Below are 25,721 nucleotides of genomic sequence, written 5' to 3' on the forward strand. Positions count from 1 at the left end.
CTAAGAATTTATTACTCTGGGCGGCACCAGGAGTGTCTGCGAACACATAATAGTCGTGTTTCTAATCACTTTCTAATGCAAATATATTATACTGTAGTTGTCCGAGCATAACAAGTGATACGCCAATCAAAAACTAAACTAAAGGGATTACCAAGACTTTGAAAAAATGACTTCTGGAGAAAAAGTGGTGAAAGTGTAAAAGAGAACATTTAAAAAATTGGGCAATAAAATATATTAATAAAGTGCGCGGAATAAATAAAAATCTTTTATAAGTAGATTAAAAGTAGAGTAAAAGCTTATACTAGATTCGAAGAAAAGTATGTAACAGGTAAAAGAAAGCGTTTTCGACCCTACAACTTTATATATATATTCTTGATGAGGATCACTGGACGAGTCATGCTGGCCATGTTCGTCCGCATTAGAGTCGAGATCTCAGGAACTAAAAGAGATAGAATATTAAGCATGCAGATTCTAGAGACATAGACTCAGCGCAAGTGGTTACGCCCACTCTTATGCCTACAAGCCGCCCAAAACTGTCACGCCCACACCTCTAAGAATTGTTATACATTTTTCATTATATTTTTTTCGCCCATTATTTATACTTCGTTAAGAACTTTTTTGACATGGGTTACATATATTTTATAGTTGATTTAAACAATTTTAGGCTGTGATTTGAGAGACAAACATTTGTAGAAACTCCACTACTACTTTGTAGAAAGCGCATAGCCTTGCCGGCCAAAGATACATTTTACTTCGGGTTGGAAGATGTATCTATGCTGTAGAAATGAATGTTTCGTCACTACGCCGACGAGAGTCCCCACTGATAATAACTGGAAAATTTTACTTGCGCTTTTTCTTACAATCTTGCTGTGGATCGACCCTTTCTTGGCCCCTCTGTCAATCGCTTCTTCTTGAAATACGATCTGTGTTCACATTTTATTTTTGTGCTAAATAGGTGGTAGACACACATATTATAGCACGCGTGCAAATAAACCGAGGCTTGGGCGATAAGCCCTGTATTGGGTTTTATAAGAACCTGAAATAAATATAGGGCAGAGTCCTTAGTACGTGCTATCATCGCTGTAGAGGTGAACAAATTGTGGATATTTTTATGAGCATTCTTTGTAAATTGATTTTAAGCCATAAATTCAATTGCGATTTATTGTTTTTTGGGGTTTTGTTATTTTAGCTGTTGTACGTTTTGTCGCCGCATCTTATGAGCTTTAATCTTATTTCGATTCCACATTTTTTCACGATTTCTATTTCAAATGTTTTGTGTTTTTACCTTCGGTTTTCAGTTTTTTTTTGTGTATGTTGGGTGTTTTGCTACTTTCTCCTCGCAGCTGCGTTTGGCAATCAACCGTTTGCTTTGCGTTATTGCGACGAACAAGATAAGATAGGAAATGCTTGCCAAATCCATTGTTGGGCAATAATAATGCAATGCCTAAAAAACAAATCCACGAAGGAAGGTATACTTCATATACTTCTGGGCAGATCAACTAACTTAGTAGTCAAGACTAAGAATATCATATGCATTAGAGATTCCCAATCGCTTTTATCTACAGGTTGCGTTCGTTTTAATTAACGATCAACGACCTAAAAACTCAGAACAAACTGTTTCTTTCGTGAAGCTTTTCAAAACGATGCTTAAATGTGCATTTTCAATCAAAAAGTATTCTTATTCAATGTTATAGAAAAAAGGAACATTTTTTTTATAATAGTACAAATATTTTATTTATGTGGCTGCCGAACACATATGCACATATTTCCAATATGGGTTGGTTTAAGAACTACCACTGAAAGTGGATGTAAATTTGTATATGCAATTAGTGGCAACTACCACAGTAATGAGTAGATTATCTCATCCAGGCTTAGGTTTATACATATATTAACTTGGAATTAATTTGAATGAATGGTTCAATAAGAAAACAGAATGAATGTTTGGACAACTTGAAATAATTAACTCTAAAGTTACTGTGTAGTTAGGAGCTAATTCATATTTCGCCAAGAAATGATATTATATAAATACATTGACTGTAATGTAAAAGCTATAGGTGGTGGACTCGGTGTAATTGCCCCTCCAGCGCCCCTAATACTTGGTGCAGCCTCTTCCTAGGATGCGGGTGTGGGCCTCAACTCTCGATACCCTCGCTCTCCAACTGGGCCTCGATGATCTCTGCGTGCAGGCGCACCATGTGATTGTTCAGGTTGCCAACGCTCTGGTAGCACTTGTCACAGTACTCGCAGGCGAATGGCTTCTCGCCGGTGTGCACCAGCAGGTGGGAGTTGAGGTGGCCACGAGTGAAGAAGGCCTTCGCGCAGCGATCGCACTTGAAGGGCCGCTCCATGTTGGGGTTGTGGGAGCGCATGTGGGTGCGGAGGTCGGACTTGGTGGGCCAGCTCTTTGAGCAGCGTTGGCACTCGAATATGCGCGGCTTGGCCTCGCCCGTGTGGGTCCGCAGGTGGGACAGCAGCTGCGTGCGCAAGATGAAGCGTCGCTCGCAGTGCTGGCAGCCGAAGGGACGCTCCGTGGAGTGCACCGACTTGACATGGTACCGAAGACTGTGCCGCGAGGCAAAGTTCTTGCCGCACTCCTCGCACTGGTACCTCATCTCGCCCATCCCGTGCACGGCTGACATGTGCAGCTTGAGCTGAAAGTTGCGAGTGAACTTTTTCTCGCACTCGGCGCACGGGTGCAAGGATCGCGGGTGCAAGGCGCCTGCGGCCTTCTTCTCCTTGGGCTTGAGGTTTTCCTGGCGCGGCCTGGTCCTCCGCATCTTGGGCTTTTCTGCGGCTTCCTGAGCCGGTTCTTCGGATGATTCCGGAAGCGTGGCAGGCTCGACTGCAAAGAGCTCGGCAGTCTCCGGCTGGTGAAGCGGAGTGTTTAGGCTGCCTGAATCCAGCGACGATTCCCAGAATGAGGGAGTCTCTTGTTCACTGGGCGAGCTGTCTTGGAAGTCCAGGCTTTCTGTGGTCATGAAAGGGTAAGGGTTAAAATATGGAATTTAAAGGATAATACAAGAGAGAACGCTATAGTCGCCAGCATATCAATGGAATCTTGCAATTGAAACAGGAATGGAAGTTAGCATCGGCAAGCTGTATTTATACCCTTGGAGTAATTTGCAATCAAAAACAAACTTAACATAATTATGCCCGTTACTGGTAGAGTAAAAGGGTATACTAGATTCGTTGAAAAAGGTGTAACAGGCAGAAGGAAGTGTTGCCAACCATATTCTTCATCAGGATCAATAGCGGAGTCTGTCCGAACTGAACTATAAAAGCTATAAAGTTGAAAGTAAGCATGCAGATTCCAGAGACATAGACGCAGTGCAAGTTTGTTAAGCGATGTTGCCACGCCCACAAACCGCGGAAAACTGCCACGCCCACACTTTTGAAAAATGTTTTGAAATTTTTTCAATTTCTTGTTAGTAAACCGCCCAATACTGCCACGCCAACACTTCTAAGTTTTTTTCATCCTTTTTATCCTTTTTCCCCCAATTTTTACCGATATTCCAGATAATGTTGAAATTGCTAGTTCGCACTTCCACTAGCTGAGTAACGCGTATCTGATAGTCGGCGAACTCGACTATAGTATTCTCTCTTGTTTTCATTTCTTTTTCGATTATGTCTATTGCAGCTATATGATATGGTCCAATGGCTGATAACTGTATAAGGGACGGACGGACTGACATGACTATATCGACTCGGTTGTTGATGCTGATCAATATATATGTATACGTATCCTTTAACTCTATGAGTAGCAGGTATTAGTGTCTCTTTGTTCATGAATGCATAACTTTTGTCTAGCAGATTATTTATTACATTTTATGGCTTGATCCCTATAGAAAAACAACCTTAATTAAATTCGTGTTGGTTATCAGCCTGCTATCAGCATGTGTCAGAAAGACGAAACATTTTATAATAAATTTTCTATTGTGACCTAATCCCTGGTTCTTTGGCCGGCCTTGGCTATGAAACTTATGTGTTCGCCCCGTGCGTGATAACATACCAAAATCAACGGTCTCCATTAAGGGCGTCACATAGGCCACTGGCTTGCTGGTTTGCAGGGGCATGGACACGGGTCCCTCCAAGCTGCCCACTTCTCGCTCCAGGCATTCGAGCACATCGTCCAGGGCCAAGGCGTCTCCCACGGCCACTGTGTGCTTCCAGTGCTCGTGTCGCATGCGGAGCACCTGCTCGGAGTGCTCGCACCGCCGCTGGAAGTCGCGGGCGTCGTGCAGGCGGCGGAGGCAGAGGTCGCAGATCACGTCGGTGAGGTTGTCGCCCGGATCCAGACGCAGGGCGGGAGCCAGGGCCTTCAGCTCCACAGCCAGCTGACTAGAGGCGTCATGGAGACTGTGGTAGAGCGGCGGCTGCTCCAGCAGGCAGCAGCGGCAGACGAGCGGGTGGTGCGGCAGCAGCGAGAGCATAATACTTAGTTGCCAAAATCTGGCGGACGATCGCGGTATACACTATAGGTTCAATCAAGGAATTCCCGACCGACGCGGACGTTTGGCATAGTGGTTTTCCTTGGGTTGTGGTCCAAACTCAGTCTACCTGGGTTTTCATTTTGAAATCGGATCTCATTACGGTTTGACCACAGTCTTAATACTTGGAGCGTCTGCTCGGATCGCCGGTCGCTGGACGTCTGAGGTTGTGGGCCCGCATCCGATCCACTCCTCCGAGCAATGTTGCCAGCGATGTCTATCAGGAAAGGCGACCGGGGCACACCGATAGCCCTTGGCTTCAGCGATAAGTCAGAGGCGGCGGAGGCGTCAGTTCGGCTGGGGGGTGGGGGCGCAGAGAGACAACGGGAGATTCGTCTGAGGAGAGGGGTGTCGTAGGGCTACTATCGACGGTCAACGTCAACGTTTGCTAATTTTCAGTTCGTGCCAGCTAATTGATTGCCCCGGTGGACATCCGCCGACTGTCCCTGAACCGCGATAAGGCGGTATTATCTCGCCATTATTTGGGTGGTCCACATCCCCGGCCACCTTTCCACTCCCATCCTCCGTCGTGCCCTCTGCGTCGAGAGTCGAACAGACCGAAATAGATCTGTACCGGACCTTATCATCGTCCGTAGAGATCATCGATCCGCTGAGGGTTTCCCAGCCGTCGCGCTGTTGTTGTATTTACCGCTAACGTTTTGGGGCCTAAACGGCCAAATGAGTTGGCCAAATGACTCGCTTGCTCTGAAAATGCTCTAGCAAAGGGTCTACGAATGGGAAGCTGCAATAGAATGCCGGTCACGCATTGCCTAAGAGGTTTTTGAACAACCAAACGTAAGCTGTGTAGAACGGGGGAAGCCTTAACGGCACGAGCCCATAATCTCCACTGGATGCGATGATTCTAGATTCCAAAGTTCAAGAGCCGATACCAATATAATAATCTATATACGACTTGTTCCCTTGTTTTAAGTACGTTTGACCTAAAAAGGGACAAATTGTGTACTTTTGCATATTTGTTGAATGCATACTTCTTTTAATTAAAGCACAATTAAGCACAATTTCTTAAGTGAGATGTTGTATATACCAAAAGCCGCATGAAGAAAACGAATAAGTGGAGTTCGGGATTTCCCCGTAATTCCCATTACTGATTTATCAAGTCAGTTTTTCCTCATTGATCACTGATCCTGCATGCAAGACAGTTTCTCACTGATCTCCAGCTGGGTCTTTATCATTGTGGAAAGCGTGATGGCCATGAGCATATCCCGCAAGTTGGTATTGAACATGAGGCGAAATTTGTCCGGGTCCATCACCGGTACAGCGGTGAGAGCGGCATGAAGGGCTCTGCCGACGACGTTGTCCGGTTTTCTCTTCCTGTCCAAGACATCTTTGATGTAGCGCAGCACCAAGTCCAGACGCTGTTGTATGTCCCTAGTGGCATCCACTACCTGCACCAGCTCTGGAATGAAGCGATCCAGTTGCTTGGTTCCCTGTTGCAGCGATTGCTTCTCAATGGAACGCAGAGCCACCAGGTCGGAATTTCCGTTGCTAATCTCCAGTGGAACTAATGAGAACATCAGTCCTTTGGTGCCACCGGGCACTCCGATCTCCACAGCACAGTACAGTCGGGTCGAAAGTCGCTGGCTCTTCAGGGTTGCATCCACTACCAGGTGCAATGGCTGTACTTCGCCGCATTCTCTGGCATAATAGTCGTGGAGCAGGGACGCGGAGCGGGACACAGATTTTCCAGTACAGAACCATCCCAGCACGCGCTCGTTCGGATAGGTCAGCATGTTTAGCTCTAGGATCTCGGAGGCATAAGCGATATCCAGATCAATGCGGTTGATCTCCGGATGCTCCTTGTGCGGCACAGTAAAACAGTTGGTAATCTCAAAGTGGCCCTCCTTGTTGCGACCCAGCAAAGTGCCAATAACCTTTGATTTGTTCATTGGAAGAGAGATCATAGTTGGGCAGTAGATTGATGTGCGCTCACTTACCTGATTGTCACCTTTTGGCCGGCGCTCGTAGGAGTCAATAATTTGGAAAAGCACCAACGGCTTTATAAGCACCTTAGCTCGCATTCCTAAATTCCTGGACATCATGAGTTACAAAAATATGCCAGTTTAAAAAGGAAGTTGGAAAAGCAAACTTGGCTGCGCTTTTGCTTCACCTCGATCCAGTGTTGTAAAATGCGAAGAGAACTTAAAAGGGAAGTAGCTAGCTGTACTTATGATTTCCTATTTATAATCAATTTGAAATGGTAAATAGAAACAATATACATTGAAACTTTATTTTACAGATGTGTATGCCATAAGAACATAATAATAAGAATTATCACCGTATTAAATAGTTTGCAATTTGGTAACGGTTATTAGGGAAGTTACAAGCCTCGACTAAAAAACCCCAAATATAGGGTCATCAGTATTGTTGCGCGCTTCTACTATTTCTTTTTTATAAAATATTTAAAGTTACCAAATAAAGTTTGCTTTTTTCTTCCTGTCATGGGCAACGTTTTACGAATTTGGTTAATTCGTGATTTTGTTACCCACATTCGTGATAAAACTCTCTATTTCGAGTTCTTTTTATAGGGGTCTCTAATATAACTTTACCTAACATCTACAGTGTATATTTTACACGTAGATCTTGTTTGAAGCAAGAAGACATTAGCATGTAAAATTCCCGCTCCTTAAAATGGTTTTAGCAATAGCTTGAGTCTCAAATCGATAACGTTTATAATTCGATAACGGAATATGTTCACACCGTGTTGAATCACAGACTTCAAATTCATGAAGTGTTTGGCCCAATCCATGGCTATCCTGCATTCCATATTATACGTGTAGTTTGCAGAATAAGAGGGTAAACTAGATTGTTAAAAAGTATGTGGCAGGCAGGAGGAAGCGTTTCCCGCCTTATAAAGTAGATATTCGTCCGTCGTCTGTCTGTCGAAATGAACGTAGGGATCTCTGGAACAATAATAGTTAGGATGTTGACTTCGAGCAATAACACCTACGCAGTTTGTCCTAAAAATTATAATTTTTCTTTAAAAGGCCATTTTCAGTATATTCTACAAATTCGTTGATTTAAATGTACATATATTTTAATAATATTATATGTAGTATTGTATAATATTGTATGTAATGTATTTTTATTAATCCTATCTAATTGGTGTAAATGCGAAATGGGCAGAATAAAAATGTGACTAAATTCATGAAATACTAAAAATGTAATTTCCCTAATGGGCAACCGTGTATAAGCCAGAACATACATATGTATATATTGGCATGATTTGAATAGATGGAGATCGCGCGTACAATTCACAAATTAAGTGTGAACTTGAACCTTCATCAAGATGCCTTCAAATTATTCCGTAAGCGACAACTTTAACGCTATAAAAAAGAACAGAACATATTGAGGCGATAGTTTTATACTCTTCGCGAAAATAAATAGAAAGTACTCTATTAACATCTTCGGAATTCAAAATAAAAATTAATATTAAAGAGTTTGAATGAACATTTAGTTTAACAAATTAGCATTGTGATGTTACTCTTCTTACAAGCAATCAACAATAATATACATACATATGTACATATGTACTAAAACTACATTTAATTTATTCATTTCTTAAATATAATAAAACTATTACATATTTTTTAATTATATCTAATAGCTGCTACTCTCGCAAATTTAAGGTTCTTTCAAAAATGTAATATGTAAACATTTTGCAGATTAAAAATAGTTTTTGGTTGTAAATAAGGAAAAATAATTTTATTTGTTCGCAACGTTTGAGTTTTAAGTCTTAATCATACATGGCAATAATATTGTCACGTCGAACATGTCACGTCCGACACACGATTAGAGGACTTGATTGAGTTAATTGTTTAGCCCGTTTTTAAAAGTAAAGTATATTTCTGAAAATGATTAACTAAAAACATAAATGGATTATACTTGGCAAGAAAAGGAGGTGTTAACCCAATTCACTTTGGGAGGCCGTAATGACAATTAAGTTATGTATTACTAGTTACTGTACTCAATATCAAATTATTAATATTCAAAAATATATAAAGTCCTTTTTAAAATAAAATCAGTCAGTTAGTCGAAACCTGTCAAAACGGTGAACATAATTTTGATCACTAGTATCGCCGGCATGGAAGGTTCCAAGGGATTTCTGAATATTTTGTTGGTCATAAAAATCTTATACATTGTGCCGGTGGGGATTATATGTTTGGTAATCCTGGCAATTCAGGTGACGGACTATCGGCTTGATGACTTTGTACTTGTCGTCCACTTGAGCTACATGGAGCAGCGAGCGCGTTCGTACACTCCGGATTCTTGGGAAAGAGGAATCAATATAATGTTGGGCGTCCACATCGCCATCCTATATGTGCTATTTTGTGTGAGGGAGCGTATGAGGCTGCAGACTCTAGAGGAAACCCGCCGCCAGCGGGAGATCGAGGATCTCTTTCGAATGGAGACCGAGTTCATGGAGCAGCTGCGATGCGAAGGCATCGAACTGGAGGATCCCAGTTTGGATTCGAGCTTCGCATAACCATCTTGGCGGCGCATTCAGAAGCCAATCAAATATCTCGTTAATGCCGCCGCCTTGGACAATGTTAATGCTGTATTCATCGTATGAATGTATATATAGATCCCTCGCTTGATTGCCCAGAATTGAATTCAACATTTGTCCGCCGTGCGCTACACCTACACTGCTCAATTACCCGGCCGATCCAATAAAATCCTCCTCGCCCGAGTTGAACGTGCCCGGCTGGCATTACTACACACACCACTTATACTATATGTATGCTCCGCACTGTGAGATAGTTCATTGTTTGGTTCTGCGCATGAGTATATTTTTATCGCGCACTGTGCCCCTTTCTTGCCACCACTTGTGTGCACTTTTTACTGTTTGAAATAAATTGTAAATGATTTTTATTAAAATTTCCGCTTAAATTTTCAGCGGTAATACTGCGTTCTATTTGTATCTCTTCTATCTTTTTGGGATTTAAAGATTTCTTGCGGAAAACAATTTTGCCGCGCTTAATAAAATTACTTTTATGGCGCATAGTTTCGCGATCTACTCATATCCCTGCACACGAGACAGCTCACAAAATCTTTTATAAAACCTCATTCAGTCTTTTGTGGGTTAGACCTTTCTCAACCAAGTCCATAGAATTCCGTATTGATCTACCCAACTTCGCTCAACTTACATCTTTTAGGCGCACCTGAGTAGCCGCCTATTTTATAAAGAATGGGATCTATTTAGTTCATAGCGGAGATCCGTTACTCGGTCACTGATGCCCAAATACTAGATATACATACATACATTTGTATGTACATGGGTATTAACAGTATTCGTTGAGTAAAATGAAAAGACTTCTTAGATTTTGTGTAGTTCGGAAAGAAAGGCTAAATGCACAGTCCACTTAAAGACAGTCCAGGTATCTCTTGTAATCATCTCTTTTTTTTACGGATTTATTAATTTTTAAACAAGATGGAACGATGAAAGATACCCGTTATTACCGTCTATTAGATACCCGTTACTCAACTTAAGGGAGGCTGAGAAGTTTGCATACATTTACGCTGGGGATTTACTCAGATTTACTTTGGTTAAAACCAAGCCATTCGGTGTATTCATCACCTAAAGTGTGCATTTTGAATTAAAGGCCAGCAGCAACCATGCACCGTATACAGAAAAATCGTATCCTCAGCCCCAGTAAATCCGCCATTTTTATTGCCAGCAATGCACAGAAGCGCGCTTCCAATGAAACACACTTGCATCTGTTTTAGGGTCGCCCTCGTCTGTAGACGGGCCGAAATTCACCTGAAATCGCGGTGCTAATTTCCATAAAACTTTGCGCAGCCGCAGAAGAAAGTGGCGATTAATGAGCGAAAATGCGACCTTTAGACTGCAGCGGCGCACTGGTAGATGGAAACAGGTATACAAGGGAAAGGAGAGGCTCAGATTTTCCCAAAAGTCCCGCCATCCGGTGCACTCACCTGAGAGAGCGCGAGAGAGCGAGCGAGAGAGAGAGAGAAATTGAGAAGGAAAATTTGGGAGATCGAGCTACGCTACAGGTGAGCGGAGAGCTCTAAGCCGAGCGCTGCGAGAGCGCCGAGCCTAACGTAAGACCTCATTCGTTTCCGTTACGTGGTGCGAGGCGGTCATGTGCGCGGAACTTGTGTCTCTCCTTTCCAGGGACTAGTATTCCAGCAAGAATCTCAATCAAAGTTAATTTGTCAGTGGACAAAAGACGCTGGAAATAACGCCGGACTGACCCATCGGTACGTCAACGGTCACTGAATTTGAAATCGCTCAATCCCTACGTAAGTCGCAACGCAAGACGCGATCTGCGGAGCGAGATCTGAGGTCTCAGCGGATTTTCTCAGTTCGTGATACGGTCCCAAAGTCAGCGGTTGCCGGTTGCTCCGCCATCGCCAACGCCATCGACGCCTCCATCGCCTCCGTTGCTTTTCTTTTCAATACGTGCCCGCCAGGCGCAATAGTTCGAAATACGATGGCCCAAGGCAGTGCAAACAGTGTGCAATTTTTAAAAAATCACTAAGAAATTCTGTGAAAGGCGAATCACGCAGATTCGAGTGCAATTGAAAGGCTCGCGTGTAAATTGTAGGTCCATTGTAACTGCCGGAGAAGTCCACACCACATACACCTGAAACACACCTGTCGCACACAAATCTTGGATACAACGTGAAGAAACACTGCAAGGCATATCGGTGATACAAGGTAAGTGAAGATACATATTTACATCTCGAACATTCCTTTCGGTTGCAGTGCAGATAATAGATGCGCAGATTTTTCTCGGGGTTGCTGGTATCCAGGGGATGAAATCTGGCCTGCTACGTTTCGGAATTCATGCTAGAAAGTGCGTAGCAGCAGAGAAAACATTTTTATTTTCCTCATCATCACATCAAAACCTACATATATTTCAGCCTGAAGTCAATCTTTTTTTTAATTCAGTATCACTGCAGGGAAGTGTGCTGTAGCATGCGATATACAACTACATATTAGTAACAACTTTCGGTTCTCATTTAAAAGGAACTGTCTGTGATTATCTCATTGTGTGGTTAGATTATTTTACAACAAAAAGACGTTTTTTCCCAATTTTTTGTGTGCACACATTATGAGCTACAATAGAAGTATAGTGGGCTCAGTAACTCATCGCTTTGTTGATGGAAAACAGTTCATTAGTGTCAGAAGCAAACTAGAAGCAAGCGCTATTCTCAAAAACTTCATGGACAATTTAGGCTTTACTTCGTTAAACAAATACAATCGCTGTTTGGGGACCAAAATTTAAGAGTACAAGTTGGTCTCTATTAGCATGAGCAATAAAATATAATTGACGTTTTTTCCAAACAGCAAGTGCAATTGCAACAATAATTTGCCACCACGGGCCAAGTCCAACTCGCTGGCTCTTTCATTTGCAATCGGGTGTCGGGAAAGAAACTCAAAACTTTTGACAGGCAAATTAATGAAACTCGAATTGAGAGCGGCTACGATTACAGCGTACAATTAAAGCAACACACACCTGAGCAGCAGAAAGTGGGGCGCGGATCGAAAATCCCCGATCAAAATAATCTGGAAAACGGCCAAGAAAATACACATATAGAAATCTATATATATGGAAATATCGTCATAAGGTGTTTGCATTTTCGTATTCGGATACAACGCGAAAGCAAGAGTGATTACATAAACTGAACTTTGGTGATCCGGTTTGTCGGATGGACCTGGCATTGGGTTGCGTACATAACGGAGGGAGTTTTTCGGCCCAGTTAATGAAAGTTCAAGTGAAATTCGCGTAAAAAGGGAAACCGGTTGATTTGCTCATCCCATCATCGATTTCCAGATGTCGGGTCCACTTATGCCCAAGGTTAAAGCTGATTTGGGCAATTTACATTTGTTAACTGCGTACAGTTGCACAAAATAATCTTAGAGCCGGGAAATCCACAGGTAGATGGATTTCCACCCTAAAGAAATATGAAGACAGGTAGTCTGCATCCAGTTCGAACTGGTTTAGCCAGGATTTTCTTTGTAATCGAGGGATAAGGCTCACCACCGTGTCTGCGTGCCCGGCAGGACACAAATGTCAGTTTGATTATTTTATTATTTGTCGGTCACAGTTTTCAATTAGCAAATCCACAAGCTACTCATAATTAGCTAAAATTCAAGCAAAGTATAATTGGGTGTTTGTTGAAATGATTAACGGCAAGCGAATGTTGTGAAAATGAGAAGACCCATGCTGATATTTGGCACAAAGTATTGTAAATTTTGCTAAGTGCTTGAGCAAGCTAATTACAGTTAAATAGTTAAATGGCTAGAAAAGGGAAGTGGCTTGGGGTATCTTGAAAGGAAAAGTTATCGCTGTCTCTGTCAGTTTTCTCTGAAAAGCTCTATTCGGTTTCAGTTCAGAAATGCCGTCACTAACTGGCACACGTATCCATATGTGTTGGACATATGATATGCGATCAGCCGAGCACTTTCTTTTTCTCTCTCATTGTCTTTGCCTGAATTTCTTCTCAGAGAGTTGGTTTTTCATATTTTGTCGCTCGCATTTGATGGTTGCTGGTGTCGCCAGTGTGTCAATTGGTTGACTCATTAACTCGCTATTGATGGCCGGAAAAACTCTGTCATAATTAACCAATATTCAAGGAAAGTAAATCCAGCAGACTAGTAAAAGTGAACGGGAAAGCGGACGTCATCTTTGCTCAATTAATGACAACAAAGCGACGACGCTTTAAGAAAATACTTGAATAATGGTTGTTTCAAGTTTGCACTTGGTAATTCACCATGTTATCCTTTTATTAAGCTTAGATCTTTAGGGCCTTTAGCAATCCAAAAGTGCATTTGATATTTAAACGATTATTGAAAGTGCAAAATATATTTAATTATAGTATAATATACAAAAATATTGAAATAATTGGACATAAGCCCACAGACATTTTTAACCCTTCTCTCCCCACAACCTGCACTCGTCGCCATTGCTTAACCATTAACACTTGAACAAATTGGGATATTGCTGGTATCGCTTTTTAAGAGGAGTCTTATAAATTATATGACGCTTAGGTATTCCGGGCTCCATTGCTCCACTGACCTACAGATCTGAGACTCGAAGAAGTCTCACAAAATCCGACATCAAATCGTTTTCTTTATCAGCTCGCCAGGTAAATGAGTAATTAATGCAAAGCAAACAAATCAAAAAGCTGAATTCAAATCAAGAGCGGCCACAAAGAGTCGGTGCCTGTGACTGTGTGTTTAAGCCAACAGTTTTATGTGCCAGTGTGACCCAGTTCCAGGCTGGGCGCATGCCTACCGACCAGTCCCGCTCTGTCCAGTTCAGTTCATCCATTCGGTTAGTCAGCCAGTCAAGAGGCGCAAAAAGTAGAAAGTGAATTTTTATCTTGACTTCTGCCCCAAGGCAGAACCTGGTAAGTCCCAGCTTTGGGCCCTCTGCCACCGCACCTTTATCGAAAAAGCAGTCGAATACTGTTAATGCTTTCAATGCTAAATGTTTCGCCACGGAGTAAACTAATTAAAATTCATTGCAAACCGTAGTGTGGCAACCAATATCAATTGTAAGCGACCTTTTTTAAGCTGACAAATTGTGGCCAAAACACATTGATATATGTATAATTTATATGTGAATCGGCTTAAGCCGAGTTAGCACAGTAATTACATACACATAAATATTTTTGACGATATGTCCCTCCCACGCGCTAAGGTCATAAATCGCTGCCGTGTTCTACTTCAATGACTTGACCTAAATTATTGTTTGGCAAAACCCACAGACAAATACATTATAACAAGAAACATTTCGAAACCGAAACCCAAATCCAAGATATATTTAAATATTAATTAATATTAATTTTGTAATTATTCGGCAGTTATGCTTTGTGCTGCCGAAAATCGCAAAAGTGAAAGTTGTTGACTTGGTAAGAAAGAAAAACTCACCAAAAGCTTGCATGCGTTTTGCCAGCAATCAATTTTTGCGCTCCTCGTTTTAGCCTCCACCTGTTTCTTCTTCTTCTGCCTGTAAATATGCATTATATAAATTGTTTCAGGCGGGCAACGCCGGCCACAGCAAACACTTCAGCGGGCTGGACAAAACCGGGAATTATGTAATCCTGCCATCAAACAGTGTTGTCACTAGCGGTGATGAAAATTAGTCGGAAAACTGGCAAAAACGTCAGTTAGCTGAGAACGAAACTGAAGTGCGGAAAAAATAACAGTAGATTTAGAGAAAGGAACAATCCCGGAGCAATACTTCTACTTGACCCGAAAATGGGCTAGAGTTCTTTAAAACAGCTATCAGTTTTAGAAAATCGACAGATACGAACAACTTTGACAGTAAGGAAGCCAAAACAGTAAACAATAAAACGTCAAATGGTTCGGCACAGAAAGTAAAAACAACAAAACAAAAGACTGCAGAGACAAACTCATTTTGGCCATCAACTTTCTCGTGCCAAAACGTAAAAGCTTTTGAAGCACATTCCAATCTCATGCCAAACATTCGCATTTTGTCGGGTATTAATAAAACCTTATCCACATACAAAAATTAGGTTGGCAAAGGCAAAGAATCCGATTGACCTACAAATTATGTAAAAGCCGCATCCAACAAAACACATTCTTTTAGCTAGCATAAGATTATAACTTTCTGGGAGGGAAGTGCCCAACACGACTCGGTTGTTTTTGGCACTCAGGCTGAGCAGACCTAGGTGGTGTTACAAGCCTAAAAAGGTGTCTCCGAAATCGGTCTATTCACAATAACTAGGAGAAGAAAGTATACATTTTTTACCACATATATTGCCAACAGCAAGCTCGCAACTGACTTTAACAAGAAGAAAATGGGCACCCATACGATTAGGAAAACTAAAGCGTCGATGATTCGATTTCGAGGGACCAGGTCCCACCGAACTTGCGACATGCATTTGTAAAGATCATTAATGAATTTTGGGCCGAGTCTGAAGCTATTGGTTATGCGAGCTTACTCATTTTGATCAAATTTATATTTAACTTTTGCATAACGGCTTCGGAGTTCGATGAGGCACTAAGTGGAGATATTGTGTGAAAATAGACGAAAGGAAACTCTGTATGCTACGTTTCCGACTTATTTTGAACCAATTAACATCAAATTCGTTTGCTCAAGTATCCAAACGCAAATATTGATGCACCAACGCCGCTCGAGCCCAGAAAACCTAGGCGCGCTGAAAAGGTTGGCCGGGCGGATTATTAAATCATTTTGACATAATGATCCGTTATGTCAACGGAGGGCCAGGTGCCTGAAGTCGGCAGTGGAGTCAATGCTGGACCCCCAGTCAGCGCCATAACCTTGAGACGGCTGCGTGACTCAATTTGGCGAGCGAAGAGCTCGACTTAGGCGCAGGTTGAACTGCCATTGCTTGGCCATGTTGTAATCCCGGCGTTTACCGTTCGAAAAGCCGAGCAAGATTGTTACACTTTGGTAAAAGTGCAGCGTCAGTTGTCGTTGAACCCCAGACTGAAAAATGGAAAGTAAACTGGTATAAACTTTACTTTAAACTTGGTTGTTCGAAAAATCAATTTTTTCGGTCTGTCGCTTAGCGTGCAACAAGTAAAGTAAATTATAGTTTGAGCACAGCTATAAGACATAAAGCATTTCAAAAGCAAATAGCTTGTTTATGTCTCAGCCTATACTGATATTTTCGTGATTCTATGAGTTCTAATGCTCAGATTGTGTTGAATACCCATTTGTTTCTACATATTCTTAATGGCTACACTCATAAAAATTAACCATAAATTCAAGACATTCGCCCTATTTTCGGGTATTTATTTTCAAACCAAATAAACCAAATATTTATGTTTTCGGTTTGGGCTTCTCGCTTTCCAGAAAGTAGTTATATTTAGATAAAAGTCATTTTTATAGAACATAGGTCAAATGAATAACTGTCGAAATTCAAGACACATTCTTATTTAAAAATATATTTCCTAATTTAAGTAATTCTGAAAGAAAAAATGAATTTGTATGGCGAATTTCCAATATTTATTGGTTCATTTGTTGTGAGTGTATGCACCCAAATTGTCTGGGCGCGTGTTTGGCGTGATATATGAGCAAAATTGCGCATCTCGAGTGCAGAACAATGTAAAGAAAACGGTCTACGAGGTAGACATTTCTGCATTTTTGGAATATCGAAATAGTAAAATCAAGAAACCTTTTATTTAAGGGCGCAATAAAAAAATATTACAAAGCTGCGCCCCCGGGTGGACTCGAACCACCAACCTTTCGGTTAACAGCCGAACGCGCTAACCAATTGCGCCACGGAGGCAGCTGATGCTCTGCTTACACATGTTTTAGTTGTATCCGCTGGCCATTGCTGTTGAGCAGTTCTTATTAGAATTTATTTATGTTTCTTTTTGATCCAGGTTCCAGGTTTTTTGTCACCTTTACAACATTTTTCGGAGCTTCCACGGCCTCCGTGGCGCAATTGGTTAGCGCGTTCGGCTGTTAACCGAAAGGTTGGTGGTTCGAGTCCACCCGGGGGCGATAAGCACTTTTTTTAACGGTTTTTGTTGTAATTTTAATATATTTTATGAATGTTATTGCTACGTACTTGAGTTCTTTAAGCGTGTTAATGAACATTATTAGGGTTCCCTGTCATTTTGTTTTTGATTTTCGTTTTGTTGTTCAGTGCGATACAGATGAACAAGGGCATTTGTAGAGATTCGTTTAGGCAATTTCAGCAGCGAAGTAAGGCAACCAAAAACAACGCGTGTCTAAAGTTTAAGTTGAAGGTGTCGATGAACAAAGCCAAATAGACTCGGCAACGAACACGCGGTACACTTGTCTGTCTGTGTACACATTGAAAAAATGTAGTAAACTAAATGAATTTTAGTTTAAAAATATAACCAAGGATATACTTAAATCAAAAATTATAGTTAATCTAAGAATTATAAGCTTTTATTAAATGAAAGGCAAAATATTGGTTTTCAGATAAAATTGTTCAGATTGATGAAGTTATTTATTTATTTTACTGATCTACTTTTCTGGCAGTGTATAGATACACTTAGCCATACTAAAAATATAATGGAGACTTCCACCTAGATTTTGCAATTTGTCTTTTCACCTTCACTATGCGAATCGCATTAGGTTTCGGCATGCACGCGATTTCATAATTCTGTATATTATATTGGGCAATGCGATATTTTACGTTCCTATAACACCAGTCTAAGCAAATCAATTTTGTTTATTGGTCTTTTCAGATGACGTGTGGAATTTCGTGTGTCGACAAGACACTGAACAAATCGTTTTACCATCTGGGAGTATGCATAGCCAAGCATCCTGGATATTTTATTATCATTCCGGTACTGCTGACGTTGCTCTGCATGACTGGGTAAGTGAACCGATGAAAGTGGCGAAGCCAATTAGCTAAGCTTCCACATGAACTTTACAGTTACCAGCAGCTGAAGTATCAAATTGATCCCGAGTATCTATTCTCGCCAATTGCGGGGGAGGGAAAGACTGAGCGTGCAATCGTTGAGCAATACTTCAAAGTGAATTACACGCACCGCTTTAACGTCGGACGCATTACGAGACCCGGTAAGTGACAGCAAAACAGAGGACTTCGTTACTACTGTGGCAACCATGGGCCAAGTAAAACTATCTCAAACTCACGTCGAACAATTAAATGTTTACAAACTTTTCACCCTGTCGAATAAGGCTGTGTTACGGCTTTCTAAGCTTTGGCCGTTTCCCTTTGTTCCGCCTGCACTGACATTTAACTCAAATGTGCAATAAATAATTTCAGCACGCGGCTGAGATGGAGACATAATATCTTTGCTTTTATTGAGGTCTTGAACTCGGCTCCGTTTTACAGGCTATTAACTTCGCTAAATGGATTATTGGGCAAAACACAACCACCACTTCAATGCAGCAAAACATTAGCAATAATTGCAGCTACAACAATGTCAAAAGCTAAATCTAGTAGAGTACCGCATAATTACCGAATGACACACAGTCGTCAAATCATAACTAGAACTATAATTTAGAAATATAATATATATTCAAAAAATAACAGAAAATTCAATCAAATTCAATCCAGACAATTTCAATTATGACGCTATCCTTTTTATGTCAGTCTTACTAAATGCTGCTTTAGTTTATTTTATTTTTTTGTGGAGCTGTACTTAGTTGAAAGTCAAGGTGTGCTCAAAGTGTGCGGACTTTGCTTTTAACAATGCAAATTGTAAATTGAATAGGTGCAGTAGCATTTGCATAAGTTATGCGTCGTAATAAAAATTTGCTAGCCGCATTTAATTGACTGTTTCAAGAAATTTGGTAATTCGGATATACCGTGAGCTCTCAGCAAAAATGGCAACAAAATCAAATAAAGTTTGATTGCTAAATAATAAGAAAGCTTACAAGTTAGCTACTTGCAATTGGTATTTCAATAACATTAACCTCGTTCTGCAAGAATGTACTCGATGTGCACTGAGAAGTTATCGGATGAAAACGCATGCAGATCTGGCCAAGAACACCAGTGTGGAAAACTGTAATAAATGGTACATACTCGTACACTCGGCATCTACTTATATCTATTGAAGTTTTGAGCTCCAATTCGGCGCATCATTGAACTTTGTTTGGATATCGTCTGCCAATAGACAGCTAAAATTCAAAAACCCGTCGAGTGTGTGGAGGCCACAAACGGCCTGCGTAGATACACATCCCCGACTTGGCTGTTGGTGCTCCACGGAATTATATAGACCGCATTTAGTCGGTTACGACCAGTTAGCCGCGCAGCTCAGTGCGCCGCTTCGATTGCACTTTAACCAAATGTGCCACAAGAGGCGCGCAACACAAGAGCTGCAACTTTCCCCTGGCTTTGGAAATTTGTTTATGGAGCGCAACAGAGGAAAAATAAAAATGAATTAACTTACTCGCTTTGTTATTCAGCATAGTGGTATAGGTTTTTGTTGATACTGATGTATCCTAAAAATATCGAGCAAAACGTGACTTCCTTTGTTACAGTTTTTAGGAGATCCTGTTGCCGGAAGAAAATTATTTCCGTATGCCTATTTTCCAATATAATCACCAAACAAAAATTGGTTTCCTCTTAACGAGGTTACATATACATAAATGATTTGGTATACACTATTCATCTTAATAAATACTTCATTTAGCCACATGGGCTGCGAGATAATTATACCCGTTACTCGTAGAGTAAAAGGGTATACGTTATTCAATTAACAATATGGAACAGGTAGAAGGAAGCGTTTTATACGAAAACATATGTATATTCTTGATCAAGATCACTAGATGCGAGGATCTGACACTGTTTGTCCGTCTGCCTGTCCGTCTGTCTGTCCGTATGATTGAGAGGATCGTTTAGGTAATCGAGTAGGGAAACTCCTATAGTTTCTAGATATACAGATAATACAGTATAGTACTTTTTCATCTTCGCTGCTTTTTCAATCGATTAATTAATCGCGATAATCATTTCAGTGACGTGGATCTTTTCGATCATTTTACAATTTTGTTTCCTCAATTATTTTCGTAAATTTATAAGCTCATGTTTTATCTGGGCTGCAGCAAATAGAGGTTGCCTATGCTTAATTTTTTTTTAATTCATTCGTAAAAAACAATAACTGTTCAACGTGATTGGCTTTCTGATGGCATATAATATTCGCACATCTTCAATTTCATTCACAAATTGTTTGTAAAAAAGGAATCGAATTTTTCATACCCTGTTCCTATATCAATTACTTGATTCGTTCCACTTTACTTTAATAAATAAAAATTTAAAGATAGTTATTTTATTTGAACGTAAGGTAGTTGCTATAATCTTACATTTTAATTTAAATGCATCAGTTAACTACTATGTGTGTACGAGAGGACCGGCAAATTTCCAGATTCCTTATAGTAGTTAGGTGGATGTACCTCATATACTCACTCTATTAATATTGTGACGCAAGTACTCGGGGCTGCATTTGTTATGGCGCATTAAATACAAATATCGATTGGGATAATCGGGCAATATCAAGTGGAAGTGCGATCAACGGGCAAACAGAAACACGAATGAAATACGCAAAATAATCCAAAGATATTCAATTAAAATTATTGTCACGAAGTGGCGTGTGGGTAACAGCAGCGAGCACATTAGCCTTCAAGTCTCAGTCCAAAACGAAACCAATTGTTTGCCAACTGTTTTCTGGAGATTTAACCATGGTCACCGTAGCTTATGTGAGGTCTGTGCCTTTTTAGGTCGCTTCGGGCGAGTCATTGTGATAACAAAGGATGGCGACGAAAACATGATACGCCGCGAGGTGTTCCAGGAGCTGCGCCAGCTGGACAACATTATCCAAAATGCTACAACCACCTATGATGGAGACACCTACACGTACAAGGACAACTGTGCTCGCTGGGAAAACGAGTGCTTTGAGAACGATATTCTCAATTTGGATGCGCTGATGGATGATGTAAGTACCACCAACTATTCACCAATTCTTATCGGTAAACTTTGAATTAAGCCTAACACTTTATATTTATTGCATTACGATTTATGAAATTATTTTAAATTCTATATTGTATTGCTTTCTCTGGTTTTAGATCGAAGCGGGTCAGCTGAATTTGACATTTCCCTTCATGTTCAATCCAGTCACGTGGGACGCCCACTTGTTTCCCGTCTTTTTTGGCGGCACCAAGCTGACTGAGGACAATTATGTGGTCAGTGTTCCGGCCATTCAGTTGGTGTATTTCGTGACCGCAGACACCAAGAGGCAGGATGCCAAGTGAGTACCGAAATGACCTACGCCTTTTTCGGCACCAAAACTAATGCGGTCTTATTAGGGGTGCCGAGTGGGAGGAGACTTTCCTACGGGTGGTGGGCAACGCAGAGAATTCTGGGCAGTTCAAGCACATCTCGGTCTCATATTTCGCCTCCCGTACCTTGGACCACGAACTCGAGAAGAACACGAAGACGGTGGTGCCCTATTTCAGCTCAACCTTTCTGATGATGGGTCTGTTTAGGTACGTGGCCACATATGCGGTTTGAACGCTTTCTAACGTTATAACATCTAAATTAACAGCATCATCACCTGCATGATGGGTGATGCGGTTCGCTCGAAACCCTTCCTGGGACTCATGGGCAACGTCTCGGCCATTATGGCCACCCTGGCCGCTTTTGGCCTGGCTATGTACTGCGGCATTGAGTTCATTGGCATCAACCTCGCTGCTCCCTTCCTGATGATCGGTTTGTTAGACAACAGCTAAAGTTTTACAATGACTTTCTTAACACTTTTAAATTCATTTCACAGGCATTGGCATCGACGACACTTTCGTAATGCTGGCGGGTTGGCGCCGCACCAAGGCCAAAATGCCGGTCGCGGAGAGAATGGGTCTCATGATGTCCGAGGCGGCGGTGTCGATCACCATCACCTCGGTCACCGACTTCATTTCCTTCCTGATCGGCATCATCAGCCCCTTCCGATCGGTCAGGATCTTCTGCACGTACTCGGTCTTCGCCGTGTGTTTCACGTTCATGTGGCATATCACTTTCTTCGCCGCCTGCATGGCCATTTCGGGCTACAGGGAGCGAAAGAATTTGCACTCCATTTTCGGCTGCCGTGTCCAGCCAATGTCTGTTGCAATCAAAGGTGAGTGAACTGCTGCGTTTGTGGGTGTGCCATGGTTCCTATTGTTATTTTGTTGGCACGTTGCTGTGGTGACTAAGCTTTGGTGGCATGAACAAAAATATAAATTTTAAATTTCCTTCACAAATAAATGAATAATGATGGTGCAGGGTGTAGGTTGCATAATTTGGTCCCAGACTCGACTTTTTTTGTATTGAAATTTTTAAGAAATATGTTCGAAATATTACTAAATTAAATAGGTGAAGCGAAAATGGGGCACTAATTACATTGTAAAGAAAAAATAGTTAAGCTCTTTTTTGAGTGTACGAGCTGCAAGGTCTTGTTAAGCCAGCTAAAATGTGGACAATACCACAACCGGATCGAAGTAATCGGAGTTTAGATGGCTTTGCACCAACAGCTGCAACGTGAACTTGATCATGAGACAGAAACAACTAGAAAAGCCACTGCCTGAGCAAGTGATGGCGACAATTGAGGCCAATGGGAACTAGTCTCGCAAGTCTTCATTCTATCATTTTGTATCATTCCGTAGAGAAACGCAACTTCCTCTACAAAGCGATCATGGCTGGTGGCATAGACACTAACGATCCCGACAATCCCATCGACAACAAGGACCACATGCTGATGGCTTTCTTCAAGGACAAGATGGCTGCAGTAATCAACAACAAGTGGTGTAAGGTGATAATCATCCTGGCCTTTGCAAGCTATTTAGTTGGCGCCTGCTACGGAATCACCCAAATAAAGGAGGGCCTCGAACGCCGCAAGCTCTCCAGGGAAGACTCCTACTCGGTGGAGTTCTTTGATCGCGAGGACGACTACTACCGCGAGTTTCCTTACAGAATGCAGGTGGGTTTCGTATAAAATAATTGGCGGTAACAGGGCAAAAATAATAATATTTGCATTAATTCTTTCGTTTTTATTTTCAAAATATGACAGGTAATTATTGCAGGCCCGTTGAACTACTCCGATCCCATAGTACAGGAGCAAGTGGAGAACCTGACCAGCACCCTGGAGCACACCTCATACGTAACCTCCAGGCGCTACACAGAGTCCTGGCTACGCTCGTTCCTTTCATTCCTGGACCGGAACAATGAGCTCCTTAATGTTACCGTGGACGACGAGCAGGAGTTCATTGATGCCGTGAAGGAGCACTGGTTGTTCCCTGGTAACCCCTTCTCCCTGGATGTTCGCTTCAACGAGGACGAAACCCAAATTATTGCCTCGCGCTTTCTCATTCAAGCGGTTAACATCACAGATACCAATCACGAAAAAGAGATGGTTCGGGATCTGCGACAGATCTGCAAGGACTCTCCACTGAATGCCTCGATATTCCATCCATATTTCGTGTTCTTTGATCAGTTCGAACTGGTGAGACCGGTTTCACTTCAGGCAATGGTGATCGGGGCCATCATTATGATGATCATCTCCTTTGTTTTCATCCCTAATATACTTTGCTCCTTGTGGGTGGCCTTCTCGGTCATCTCCATAGAGCTGGGCGTTGCTGGATATATGGCCTTGTGGGACGTTAACCTGGACTCCATTTCCATGATTAACTTGATCATGTGTATTGGCTTCTCAGTGGACTTCACCGCTCACATCTGCTACACATACATGTCCTCGAAAAAACGCAGTCCCAAGGCACGAGTCCGAGAAGCTCTTCACTCCCTGGGTCTGCCAATTGTTCAGGGCTCCAGCTCGACCATTCTGGGTATTGTAGCTCTCCTGCTGGCCCAGAGCTACATATTCCTGGTCTTCTTCAAGATGGTGTTTCTGGTGATTTTCTTCGGCGCAATGCACGGCCTCTTCCTGCTGCCTGTGTTACTCTCACTCTTTGGACCCGGATCTTGTCTTACCTGGACGGGAAAGGACGATGGTAGCGACGCAGAGGTAGGCGACGGCCCGGAGGACCGTCAGCTGGAAAAGCCCTTCTCGCAGTCATATTACATGCAATACCCTACCATTGGCATCAACGGCCCATATGGCTCGAAAGGCTTCCTGGGAGCACCGTACAAGGCCTACGGTGTAGACGAGAAGGATCTGGGACTGGGCACCTCTGGTGAGGACTCCTCGGAGAGCAGCTCCAGCCGGTCGCAGCACCGTCAGCAGGTTGCCGCCACCGAGGAGGAGGTTGTGGTACGTGAGTCTCCGCCGCGGAGGTATGACGACGGCTGGCGGCGCTCCTCCTACCAGAACATTTATGGACAGGCTGCAACCCAGTTTCAGGCACAGCCCGATCTGTATGGCAAGCAGGTTTCGGCGACCGAGTGGCGTCAGCGTCTGGATACCCACGAGCAGCAGCAGCGTCAGCGGCAGCGGAGAAGTCCGTATGAGAGCTACCACCAGGATGTGGAGATTGACATGCAGAGGGCGCGACGTAACTCGCACGGCGACGTTATCGATCTGCATGGAACACCCAACTCCTCCGTGGAGGAGCGGTTTCGACGACGGGGTGAACCCTTCAGTGCAGGAAGTGGGGACGACAGCAGCTACCGTCATCAACAGATAATGGCTATGCCAACCGCTGGATCCGCTCCTTCAGCTAAACGGTATCACCGACGACGATCCTCAGAGGATTCAACCAGCCGGCACCAACGCTGGCCTGCAAACATCGAGGAGCGGAGGGCACGACGCGCTCACTCGCCTGCCCACAACCGCCCAGAGACCGCCTCCACCAGCTACGCATACCGCTCTTCCTCGCACCATAACCTTTACCAGCCGAACGGGAAGTCTTCAAAGTATCCGCCCACTTACCAGTACGGCGACTACTACCATTGAGTGAAACATGCGCAAGTCCTCGTTGGAATGCGACAGGAAAATTCCTTATATTTTTAGAGAGTTCTGTGGGACAACATTTAAACAAATTGCTAGCAAAGGAAGGAGCATTACATACCCTTTAATTGAATGATCACAACCGGTATGGATTCTCAAGCTAAAAGTATTTTAATTACCCAGTTGAGCAGTCGATTTTATTTTACGAACCAAATAAGTTTAAATAGCTTATTTTGACAACTAACAATGTGTCAATATAGTGTGTAAAATACAAAAAAAAATTGTTTTTTTGTACCTATTGCAATTAAACCATCGAGGTATAGAGGGACATAGACGACACAGAGCAAACTTTCTTGTCAACCATATTTAAGTTAGGCCTTTTGAACTAAAATCTCAGCTAATTCAGTCCCTTTTTTATACTTGCCCGCAATTTAATGACTAAAAACGAGCATTTCATCGATAAGAGCTCAGAGAACTTAAAATGCTAATTACACATTAGTTACATGTATGCTATTTGAGTCAGACTTTGGGATCCCCATATCACTTTTCATTAAAATTAATTTAGATTTAGGGCAATTGCGTGTGCGAATCTGTTCAATAATATTTTGTATAGCAAAAAACAATAAGTAAATATTTAAAAACTATTACCTGATAAGAATGGCCGCATCAAGGTCGGCTTGGCTACCTAGCGCTTATACGCATTTGGGACAAGTTTGTACAATTGTTTACACATTTTTCTATTTAATAAAAATTTTATATTTTCCTAGAAACACCGTGTGATCTTAATGTTTGTTGGGTTGCCTTTGTCTTAATGGCATTTTAAGCTAATTTTAATGGGATATTTTCTAGACATGGCAATATAAATGCATTAATTT

General features: G+C 42.1%; 4 protein-coding genes and 2 non-coding genes across 6 annotated transcripts; 3 read left to right on the forward strand and 3 right to left on the reverse strand.

Annotated features, from left to right (window-relative positions):
* Positions 1-1,741: 1,741 nt before the first annotated feature.
* On the reverse strand, positions 1,742-4,712 carry LOC6543174 (zinc finger protein 25). The gene is made up of 2 exons (XM_026978775.1): positions 4,010-4,712; positions 1,742-2,968 (listed from the first exon to the last, which is right to left on the reverse strand). The coding sequence occupies exons 1-2, from the start codon at positions 4,428-4,430 to the stop codon at positions 2,133-2,135; spliced, it is 1,257 nt and encodes a 418-aa protein (XP_026834576.1). The 5' UTR covers positions 4,431-4,712; the 3' UTR covers positions 1,742-2,132.
* A 772-nt stretch (positions 4,713-5,484) lies between these two features.
* LOC6541246 (eukaryotic translation initiation factor 3 subunit F-2) lies at positions 5,485-6,623 on the reverse strand. Its single transcript, XM_001970737.3, has 2 exons — positions 6,443-6,623; positions 5,485-6,379 (listed from the first exon to the last, which is right to left on the reverse strand). Exons 1-2 carry the CDS (start codon positions 6,545-6,547, stop codon positions 5,624-5,626), a joined length of 861 nt encoding a protein of 286 aa, XP_001970773.2. The 5' UTR covers positions 6,548-6,623; the 3' UTR covers positions 5,485-5,623.
* A 1,924-nt stretch (positions 6,624-8,547) lies between these two features.
* LOC6541258 lies at positions 8,548-9,224 on the forward strand. The gene has a single exon (XM_001970738.3). It carries the CDS (start codon positions 8,590-8,592, stop codon positions 8,989-8,991), a length of 402 nt encoding a protein of 133 aa, XP_001970774.1. The 5' UTR covers positions 8,548-8,589; the 3' UTR covers positions 8,992-9,224.
* Positions 9,225-10,540: 1,316 nt separating this feature from the next.
* LOC6540973 (patched domain-containing protein 3) lies at positions 10,541-25,589 on the forward strand. Its single transcript, XM_001970739.3, has 10 exons — positions 10,541-11,187; positions 17,695-17,825; positions 17,886-18,031; positions 20,693-20,907; positions 21,038-21,219; positions 21,278-21,457; positions 21,517-21,680; positions 21,745-22,083; positions 22,610-22,923; positions 23,014-25,589. Exons 2-10 carry the CDS (start codon positions 17,695-17,697, stop codon positions 24,850-24,852), a joined length of 3,510 nt encoding a protein of 1,169 aa, XP_001970775.1. The 5' UTR covers positions 10,541-11,187; the 3' UTR covers positions 24,853-25,589.
* On the reverse strand, positions 16,687-16,760 carry Trnan-guu. The gene has a single exon. It is a non-coding gene; the product is annotated as a tRNA-Asn (tRNA).
* On the forward strand, positions 16,905-16,978 carry Trnan-guu. Its single transcript has one exon. It is a non-coding gene; the product is annotated as a tRNA-Asn (tRNA).
* Positions 25,590-25,721: the final 132 nt, after the last annotated feature.

Source organism: Drosophila erecta, unplaced genomic scaffold, assembly GCF_003286155.1.
Source record: "Drosophila erecta strain 14021-0224.00,06,07 unplaced genomic scaffold, DereRS2 tig00000055-arrow-pilon, whole genome shotgun sequence".
Lineage (NCBI taxonomy): Eukaryota > Metazoa > Arthropoda > Insecta > Diptera > Drosophilidae > Drosophila > Drosophila erecta.

Bases quoted from the DNA above. Each gene is read 5' to 3' on its own strand.
- LOC6540973 (XM_001970739.3), top strand. From the start codon at position 17,695: ATGACGTGTGGAATTTCGTGTGTCGACAAGACACTGAACAAATCGTTT. The intron at 20,908-21,037 runs GTAAGTACCACC...CTCTGGTTTTAG, and splicing joins TGGATGCGCTGATGGATGAT to ATCGAAGCGGGTCAGCTGAA. The intron at 21,220-21,277 runs GTGAGTACCGAA...CGGTCTTATTAG, and splicing joins ACCAAGAGGCAGGATGCCAA to GGGTGCCGAGTGGGAGGAGA.
- LOC6541246 (XM_001970737.3), bottom strand. From the start codon at position 6,547: ATGATGTCCAGGAATTTAGGAATGCGAGCTAAGGTGCTTATAAAGCCG. The intron at 6,380-6,442 runs GTAAGTGAGCGC...AACAAATCAAAG, and splicing joins GGCCAAAAGGTGACAATCAG to GTTATTGGCACTTTGCTGGG.
- LOC6541258 (XM_001970738.3), top strand. From the start codon at position 8,590: ATGGAAGGTTCCAAGGGATTTCTGAATATTTTGTTGGTCATAAAAATC.
- LOC6543174 (XM_026978775.1), bottom strand. From the start codon at position 4,430: ATGCTCTCGCTGCTGCCGCACCACCCGCTCGTCTGCCGCTGCTGCCTG. The intron at 2,969-4,009 runs GTATGTTATCAC...TCATGACCACAG, and splicing joins AATGGAGACCGTTGATTTTG to AAAGCCTGGACTTCCAAGAC.